Source organism: Clupea harengus, chromosome 9, assembly GCF_900700415.2.
Source record: "Clupea harengus chromosome 9, Ch_v2.0.2, whole genome shotgun sequence".
Taxonomy (NCBI): domain Eukaryota; kingdom Metazoa; phylum Chordata; class Actinopteri; order Clupeiformes; family Clupeidae; genus Clupea; species Clupea harengus.
Window position 1 is genome coordinate 23,108,521 of NC_045160.1, and position 10,026 is coordinate 23,118,546.

At 45.5% G+C, this 10,026-nt stretch overlaps 1 protein-coding gene across 6 annotated transcripts in view; it reads right to left on the minus strand.

Moving 5' to 3' along the window:
- The window catches only part of eml2 (EMAP like 2), a 31,803-nt gene that overhangs the window by 16,865 nt on the left and 4,912 nt on the right, over positions 1–10,026 (minus strand). For 3 of the 6 annotated variants that reach the window (XM_012838403.3, XM_012838404.2, XM_031573885.1), the window contains exons 2-4: positions 8,181–8,366; positions 7,762–7,888; positions 5,039–5,143 (exon numbers count right to left, since the gene is read on the minus strand). In XM_012838403.3, the coding sequence (XP_012693857.2) occupies positions 5,039–5,143; positions 7,762–7,888; positions 8,181–8,366 (418 nt within the window). Of the gene's footprint in view, positions 1–1,195; positions 1,388–5,038; positions 5,144–5,429; positions 5,447–5,676; positions 5,779–7,761; positions 7,889–8,180; positions 8,367–10,026 lie in introns of those variants that run through there. The other 3 variants (XM_031573886.2, XM_031573887.2, XM_012838406.3) reach the window with 3 other exon arrangements.

Here is a 10,026-nt window from a genome sequence, read left to right on the forward strand (position 1 = left end):
ACGCAGGCTAACAGAGTAATATAACACAGACAGGCCCACACATCATCACACTAAGAAGGGTTTGACTCACACAGCAAGGACAGCACAGGCATTTTAAGGGAATCTCACGCGACGCAGGCTAACAGAGTAATATAACACAGACAGGCCCACACATCATCACACTAAGAAGCACGGAGAGGCTGCGTGATGAAGTGGGCTTTTGCACAGATAGGGGAAAAAAAACAGTGTGTTCTTCCTTCCTTGCCAAGGGTTTGCCCACGCCCAGAACCTTCTAGGGCATTTACATGAAAACCAAGATTCTTCATGCCTTCTCAGCTCTCTGCCTCAAGAGCAATCAGCAGTCTGGTAACACTCAAACACACACACACACACACACACACACACACACACACACACACACACACACACACAAGCCAATATGTCTAATGCATGTCACTGAGCAATGGTGCAAATCAATATCCATTCTGCGGTGCAGGACGAGCCTGCTGCAGACGAGTCATGCATCAGACTGCGGAACCCCCCCCCCCCCCGCCGAGCCCCCTAACACGATGGAAACGTCCCACACTGTGTTCGTCTGACATCCATTTTCCTGTCTTGCATGCCAGTGTTGTTTTCTCCAGCACCCCTAAATGAGTTCCAGACACCGAAATCAAAAGATCGCCCCTCCTTTTGCCTGTTGACTCACTGGCGTAATGAAATTACTCTCCTGGCATAAACAGAGGACTCGAGCCCGAGTTGCTAAGAGATAGAGACAGAAGGCTTTTTAACATTCCGTACAAACAGCTGAAGGTATAGGGTCGGATACATTCACAGAGCTCATTGCATGGTTTGAATGAACATTCCCATAGACTTTTTAATGAAATGCTTGAAACTAAGTGATTACAGATGTAGAATGAAGTTAAGCACAGAAGATGAAAAAAAAATGCAAAAAAGTTTTTTTCTTTCAGAAAGCTGCAGATTGCAAAACCAAAACCCACCACTTCCCTAAGTTCCCTAACACGACTGAAGCAGTGATTACCACTTCACTAAGTTCCCTAACACGACTGAAGGAATGATACCAACCCAACCCAGAACTTAACACCACACCAGCTGCCCTAAAAAAAAAAAACTTTCTTCCACTTTAGCTCTACCCCAGACTTCCTGGATGAGTTTGTTTTTTAACTGCAAAGTTGAGAAAAACCATGCATCCATTTACCTCTCTGATCTCTTCATGGTGAGTGTTCCGTTATGCAACAGCGAGGCGACTAACGGGAGGAGATCGGCACGCCTGGGAAGAAACTCTTGCGTCGAGGAAAGAAAAGCAGACAAACCGGAGTTCCTGGTTGTCAGAGCTTCACAACTTCAGCTGACTGTCTGAACTAAGTGCGAGCGTCCACAAGCCCTGCTCTGCTAACCAATCACAGGGCACTTCCTGAGTTTGCATGACTGCCCCTTCAGAGGAGGGCCACACCTTCCTCCTGACGCTACACTGTGTAACATGAAGCATGGAGCAGCCCTGGGCAGGGGAGCAGCAGAGGGGGAAGGGCTGGACACACACACACACACACACACACACAACACATGCCAGAGACAGACTCTAACTGATGAAAGGCATCCATGTACAACACAAGATACCAGTTGGGGCCAGGTGCTGGAGATAGGTCAAAATAAAATGGATAAAAAGGATTTTTTGCTTGATGCACAACTGAACAGCCAAACCGTTGGCAAAAAAAAACAGAAAAACATTTCTGAAGGCAGAAAATACAGTGTGCGACTTTAAACCTTTCCCCTCCCCCCGGTATACACACACGACCCAGCACCTAACAGCTGACTCTTGGCCATGTCTGGCTGGGTTCTGGCTGGGTTCTGGCTGGGTTCTGGCCGGGTTCTGGCCGGGTTCTGGCCCAGATTAGGTTACTGTTGACCAGACAGCAGCAGACTGGAGCCCATCAGACTCAGACTCCTGTGTACAGGGCTGCCATCTGCCTCACACGGATCCATCATTACAGGCCATAAAAGCTGAAAAGCTGGCTTCATCTTATCTCTCTACCTCCGTTCTCAAACATTGGACAGGTGAGTTTTCTTCCTGTCTGCAGGATAAGAGAGCCTGTCCCTGTCCCTTATAGCATGCCCCTGTTTTAGCAAACACCTGGGTTGATGTTAATCACAGAGCAAGCAGAACACAAGACGTACATTTTGCCAATTTAACCACTGAGCCTGCACAAACAAGTTACAAACACGTTATTCCTGCTTGACTGTTGTCAAATTTGACACCAAAACCCAAGTTGTTTGCAGAGACACACAACTAAGGTAAGTAACCTGAGTGTTTGGTTTCTTTTAAAGCTTCAGTGCTTGCGGGGTCAGTTATCTCCAGCCATTTTGCATCCTCTGTTCCACTCCACCCACACACAGGGGACCTTAAATAATTCACACTCGGCTCCTAGACTTCCACCCAAGTATGGTTATTTTCTGCCCTCCAGGGAAACCAGAGCAGGTCCTGAGGGTGACGTGGCATCATAAAGCCCCTACAGAGCTCTTCAGCAAAGTAGTTCAGCAGCCATTTTGTCAGCGTCTGTCCTATGCATAGAGACTTGTCGACTGATTTGTGAGGTGGGAGAGATGTCAGGACTACACTGACAGGTGACGGGGCTTGGGGTGAGGGTGAGGGTGTGTTGATGGGAAACGACCCAGCCTGTGTGTCAGGTGTGTAATGAGACAGAGGACAGGAGATGGGGGGTTGGGGGGCTTATCTCACGGTGGCACACACAGGTCCTGAGATGATGCATGGTGGTGTTGTCAGGCTGTGTACTCTGAAGCGGCCGGTACGCTTGACGGATTGGTCATTGCGTGCGCCAACGGTGATGTCAGCACAGCGCCAAAACCCTTTATGCCCGTGCTTGGTGCGCATGTGAATCGCTGCAGTCTTCTCCTAAACGATAGGTGTCGCTGCCGATAACAATACCATCTACACCGCTGGTAAGTAAAATGCACTGAATTAGAGCACAGTGGCATATACCACAGTGAACTCTATCACCAGTATTCATTCATTCATTCATTCATTCATTCATTCTTCCGCTGGAAGCAGCAATAAGAGGCAATGTGCCGAATAGAACACAGTGAAATAGCCTAGGCTATTTGACATGACAGTTATGACATGAACTGGATCCCCTGTATTTGTGAGTTGATTCAAAGTTTCTGGTTAGTGTTTTATTGGTAGTTACCTGCAAAAGTACTCGGTTATTTAACTGTAGGTTTAAGTTCAAGTTCAAATCTTTTATTGTCAGATGCACAGAACAACACAGAGTCAGACTGGGCACTGAACTTCTTAAGACAAGACACAGCACAGCAACCTAACATAACATAACATATAAGTACTCCTAACATAAATTACACATATAATAGACATATAATAATCCTTTACTGACGTGGAAAACTTATTTAAATTTTAAATATACTGAATATACTAACTATAATAAATATGCAAAATAAATATACAATACCCTTAACAAATAATACACATATAGTAAACCTATACTTACCTAGGAATTACCTAGGAATTAAGAATAAGCTATATATAATAACTGTACTAAATAACACTCCAGAGGGACAAGACAAGTCTAGTGTGGGAATAATGGGTAGTGCAATAATACCGGTAGTGCAAACAGTATTTGAAAGTGACAATGTGTAAAGTGGCGATTGAAAAAAAAGTGGCGAGAGTGAATCACGTTTAACGTAGCTTGGTATGGTAACAAAAGGTCTCAACTGCGTTATGGAACAGGGTTTTTTTTTTTTTCTAGCAATTTTCATGAGGAAAAAAATGTATGTGTTGGCACAGCCTACATGCTAAGTGTGTCCCTCAGGTCTCCATCAGGCAAGACTGTGACCTTAGTAAACCACACAAACCTTTGTAGTTCTGTGCCATCTGGGAATCCCTATGGTCCTGCATTGAAAGGTCATAGAGATGCTTGTGCAGGCGGAGCTGCGACTCGTGTCTCCAGCTTGTTCATTTTTGCATATGGGCCAGCCGCGCCGTGTGCCTACAGGAATTGGAAGGTGCGTGGCCAGCCGAAACGACACAAAAGCGCACCACGCACCAGCGGCTTTTTGGGCGCGCTGCCGTGCGCAAGTACGGGAACGGCAGGTGTACACTCTGCTTGAGGGTGAACGTTAGATAGCAGTTTGCACACAGAGGTCCTGAGATGCTGAACGGCCGAGTCCCTAGTTCAGCCCCGATTTGGCCTTCCCTGACTCCAGGACTGAGCTGAGACCGTTCAGGCCATAGGCCCCGCTCCAGCCTCAGAGATGGAGACCCTTTTCCCCATAGTGAAAATGCACCAAACGGCGACAGCTGACTCTGGTACAGGTCTGGCGCAGGTCTGGTACAGGTCTGGCAAATGCCTGGGCTAGATCTGTTTCAGTTTGCGGCTGTATCTGTGTCTGTCTCCACACATGGGTGTAACTGGGAGGTGTATTTATAGATGGGTGTGATATCTATTTACAGGTGTAGGCAGTCTAGTGTTTACCTTTCTCTTTCTTTCCTTACTTTAATTCTGGTTTGATGGCACACTCCGCTGGATCAACACAGCCTAATGTCCATACGAACACACTACAGGGAAGGTCATGGAGTTCCACTGAAACTAAACACTAAAACCAGCTCCCATGCTGACACTGATCGACTGGAAACATTCAGGCCTCTGCATTACAAAATGTAAATAATACCACAAAAGATTCCCATTGCTATTTATTCCAGCAAAGCCATCTCTCTGTAATAGGACCTGACACCTGGTCAGGGGTAGAGTGGTGGATTGGTAATCAGATTTCCCATAGTAAGTCCATCCATCTTCACTTTTAAGTGGGAAAAATCTATTTGATTCTACTATGCAATCTAACATCATATTATAACTGGATGGGACTACATAGGACTATAGTCCTATCAATCATACTGTAAGTGTTCCATTTTTCTGATCCTGACTGACACGCTGATTCAGCATTGTCACGACAACCATGGTGATGGATCTCTATGGTGACACCTAGAGTGAGGTTCGGGGTGGAGAGGTACCTGTTTTTGTTCCCTCCGCCGGAGCTGCTGGAGGAGGTGGTCCTGCTGCGTGGGTCCGAGAGGTCCCTCCGGGAGGTGGACAGACGCTCGGTGGACATGCTCTTCCTGCAGAGACACAAAGGGACAGACAGCAGGACACAGAGACGGCTGTGAGATGACTGCTAGATAGGCAGAGGAGATACAGGACAAAGGACAAAGGGACGCCATGCTGATAGATTGCTGCTTTAAGACAGCTGGTTTGAAAAAGAAAGAATGAAACAGGGCCGAATAGTGACAGTGCAGTTGTGCAACAAGAAAATACACACTAATTTCAAGGAAACTATCGCTTGTGAAGAAGCAGAAGTATTGCTGAAGATTTCCGATTGTTATTCTTCATTTGAAGAGATCTTACCCTTACTACCTGGCACAAATAGCACTCTCCTTTTGTGACGGTCGTGGTGCGACTGCACATGAACCGCACACTCCTGCCCCATGTTTGCAAACACTAGCGAGCCCCAAACAGACATGGTTTGCATGCACACGCACACACAAACACACATACAACTGATTACACAAACTTCCACAAAGGTGAGACCATTTATTTAAATGAAGTTGGTGCACCAACAGAGTTTGATGAAATGGAGAAAACATCTACCAACCGGTTGGGGAGTTTGTGCCATCTGCTAGATGGTCGGTCCGACTGAAAGAAGCGCCGCCGGAAACCCAGAACATTTATTTTTGTTCCTACCTCATTTAACTGCTAATTGCCTAGACTGGCAGAGGGGACACTAAAAATGGTCTGGGCCATACCACTTGGATAAGTTGGTTTTTACAAGCCTTTGAGACATTATTTATTTATTTATTTATGTATTACCTAGTCATTTCTTTGTTTGATGATAGTGAGGAAATACTATGTTTATGTCTCAGGGTCTGTTTTGTCATTGTTGTATTGTTTAGTTTTTGTGTCTACCCCTGTGTGTAGAAATGGTGCTGGCTGCCATGTATATATGTTCATTTTTCTGTCTAGTTTAGTTAGTCTAGTCAGGTATGTGTATCTATGTTGACCCTTTTTTGACTGCTGATTGTTGTCCTCTCTTTTAAGGTGAGGCATAGCAGGTATTTTTAATGGATTTGTACTGCTGCATGTTGTCCTCTACTACGTTTAGAGGCTTAGCAGGTGATATTCCTGGAGACTATTGCTGTTTGCCCTCTGCTAATTGAGTTCTCCAGGATATTTGGGAGCATATTAAAACCTATTTTTATGAACCCTTTTTGGGCCAAACCCACAGTGTTGACGGCAAGCCGAGGCTCGGGCCGTCACACCTTTATGAGATGTTGCGTTGCCTGTCAGATTCTACTTGCAGCAGCCTGCATGGCTTTAAACTATGTTTTATTATAGATTGTTTTAACCATGTTTTTTAACTATGTTCTCATTGTGGCACTCTGAGATTCATGTGAATAAAGAGTGCGTTATAAATTAAATGAATTATTATTATTATTATTATTGAAGTAGAGGGAAGGGTGTAGCCTAGTGTTAACATGACGCATGCAAGAACATTAAACTTCTGAAGTTCCAAGCCAGAAACATTACATTTCTTCTATATTTATATAGAATTATTATATTTCTGTAACTACATTTAATGTTCATATACTACCTGGTTGTGCGCAACGTTGTGTATACTCAGACCTGTGCACCTTTTGTGTCTTTCATAGTTAATGAATAGTCTGCCATAGAACAGTTAGCCTAAAGTTTAACACAAATGTAGAGGTACGTCGATGGAATTGCCTTTAGTATTTACTATTTACGGACCCCGACAAGTAGGCTAAACCATACTGCAATATTTTTGGTCTTCCTGTGCCATCTACTGGCCAAATATTAAAACAATTCTCTGACAATAATTACATTCCTTTGAATAGCCTATTATCATTCAGTGCAGTGTAATACCAGACATAGTTAGAAGAATATTCTTAGAATTGTGAATATCGTGGGTGATTACCCTGTGGGTAGGTGATTGGGTAATACAGGTGTGGCTGGATTTAGATGGGTAAAGAGAGACTTGTGTATATTCAGCCTGAAAAGATGGGTAGAGATTGAAATATGCTAAATGTATATGAAATGCATGTACAGGACCGAAAGCTGTGTATTGTAGTCTACAGAGAGTACAAGGCAAAATTAAGTATTTTTGTTTTTAATGGAACTAGACACAATAGTGCCCAACTGCAACACCAATGATAGGTCTCCATTGTGGTGCAGTGGGAAAATGTTATGGAAATCTAAGCCTCATGTACGTGACGGGCATATTTGTTTAGTGGACAGCCATACGGTTTAAACATCCTCTTCATTTTCCTACAACCCTGATAAAAACTAGAGGGGCCCTCAGAGAGCGCAGGCGTCTGTCATGGCACGTCAAATGGCACATCTCACGACACTAGCGGAGCTGAAGCTACACTTCTGGAGACGGCCCGTGATTCGGATCGGCTCCAAAACTTAATGGAGCCTTCCTTTGCCCATGCTACACCTTTCCACATGAAAATCAGGCCCGTCGTTTTTGCGTAATTATGCTGACAAACAAACAAACAAACAAGCCACACCAAAACATGACCTTCTTGATGGAGGTAAAAAGATTACACTGCCAAGCAGCACCCCTTCTGGCCAAACTGAGGAGTTACAGCCTCAGACAGGTTTCAAGTAAAAAAAATGAAAAAAATTCACGGATGTTGGTTTTTTGAAGAACTGCTTTCACCTTTTGATGGACATCAGTACCTCCTTCTTGGGGGAGGAGGGCGAGGAGGGGTACCCCCCAAGTCTCTTCTGCTGGACGTAGCCATTGCTGACAGGCTTGGAGGGTAAGGCTTGCAACAGCTGGCGGACTACAAAGGCAATGGAGATGAAACACAGGTGAAGGAGCTGTAATAAATATTCAGTCCATTGTTTAATTGAAACAATGACAAGAGGTCTTCCTAGTTATCATGGACAGGAGATTGATTTAAAAAAAAAAATCGACTGCTAATACATTGACCAATGCAAATACAAACAAAGCCACATGGCCTGATTTGAAGAATGAAAACAAGAGTTCACTCTCTTCAGTCAAGGATCACATGACATGGTTTTGCCACCCAAGGTGGCAGTGACCCCACCCACTTGTCACCTTTGACCCCTGACCTTTGGTGGGAGCAGGCCTGCGTGGCCCAGGATGCGTCTGCTCCTCGTAGTGCCCGAGCCTGCGCAGCGCGTCTGCCAGCGCGGCCTTCAGCAGCTGGATCTCGTCCTCCTGCAGCTGCAGCCGCTGCTCCAGGTGAGACAGACGGTCATCCACCTCCATGGTGCTCCCCCCAGACAGGTGATCATCTGAGAGACGGAGGGAGAAGGAGGAGTGAAGGAGAGGGAGAGAGATAGAGAGAGGGAGGGAGAAGGTGGAGTGAAGGAGAGGGAGACAGATAGAGAGAGGGAATGAATGAGAGGGTGAAGAAGGGGATGATAGATGAAGAGAGGGAGGGAGAGAGAGAGAGATAGTGAAGGAAGGGATCAGAGACAGAGGGAGGCAGGGAGAGAGAGTGAAAGAAGGAGAAGGAGAGAGGGCGAGAAAGAGAAGGAGAGAGGAAGAGAATGAGGCCGTGGGGGGGTAGAGAGAGGGAGAAAAAGTGAGAAACAAGATGGAGAGAGAGAAGAAAGAGGGGTGACAGAGATGGATGGGGAGAGAAAGCGTGGGATATTGGAGAGAGGGGGGAGGAGGTGAGCAATGGGAGACAGAAAGGCAGAAAGGAGAGAGTGGATGAATGAGGTGGAAGGATAGAGGAAAGAGAGGGAGGAGCGAGGAAGTGTGAAAGGCAGGGATGGAGGAGAGGGAAAGGGCGGGAGAAAGGGACATTGAGAGGGAGAAAGAAGAGAGAGAGGGTGGAGGGGTGGAGGGAGGGAGGGAGGGGGAGAAAGGGACATTGAGAGGGAGAAAGAAGAGAGAGAGGGTGAAGGGGTGGAGGGAGGGGGAGAAAGGGACATTGAGAGGGAGAGAGAAGAGAGAGAGGGTGGAGGGGTGGAGGGAGGGGGAGAAAGACAGAGGGAAGGAAGGAGAGTGGGATGAGGAGAGAGGAAGCATTTTGCATTTGATAATAGGACTTTCATCAATTTGCATCTGATGTATCAGTGCATTTGCATGAGATTGCGTGTTTGTAATCCACACTGAAAATAACCCACTACTTTCCCTAAGTACCTTAGGTGTAGCTCAGCAGAAGCTAGCCAACGATAAGTATCACAAGAAAACTTTAAAACTTGTTTCTCTTTAGCATACAGATTCTGTAAAACATATGAAGTGCATAACATTTCATAGAAACACTTGAATATCCCACAGTGCGTTCAGTACTACATGCTGTTACAACACGCACACAATCAGTCATCTGATCGGACTGAACCCTCTCCACTGTGGCTGCACCACAGCACAGGAGGACAGAGGGAGACGAGTACATCTCAAGGTGAACCTGCCACATAAACTCCTGTCCTTCCTCTCCCTCATTTTATATCAATGACCACCCCCACCCACCCTAGATGAGACAATTAACGAGATTAGCATCTTTCAGTGCTAGTTTGTGTCTCACAGACTCCGAAACGCCTTATCTCTCCTCCCTGGGGAGCAATTAACAGCTGGGCTAAATCGCTTCCGCAGACGAGCCACCAACCCGACGCTCAAACATCTTCAGGGCATCTCAGCAGGATGTGGTTGTTTAAGCTGTCATGCTCTAATTTACAAGTCAATTTGAGATGTGAGACTAACTGTGCCTCCCATAGGGGCCGAATGCTTATACTAGTTATCATAAAAAGAATCTGTTCTTTCTTCATTTTCCATCTCACTACGATATACTGTAAATAAAATGCTTCACATTACTGAAACTGCACTTATATAAATACTATACAGCCTTTTTCTATACAATACGATGAATTCTATATTACTTCTACTTCCTTCCTTGTGTATTACATGTAGTAGGAATACTGATGGGCCAGACCAGTGGGGTGAATG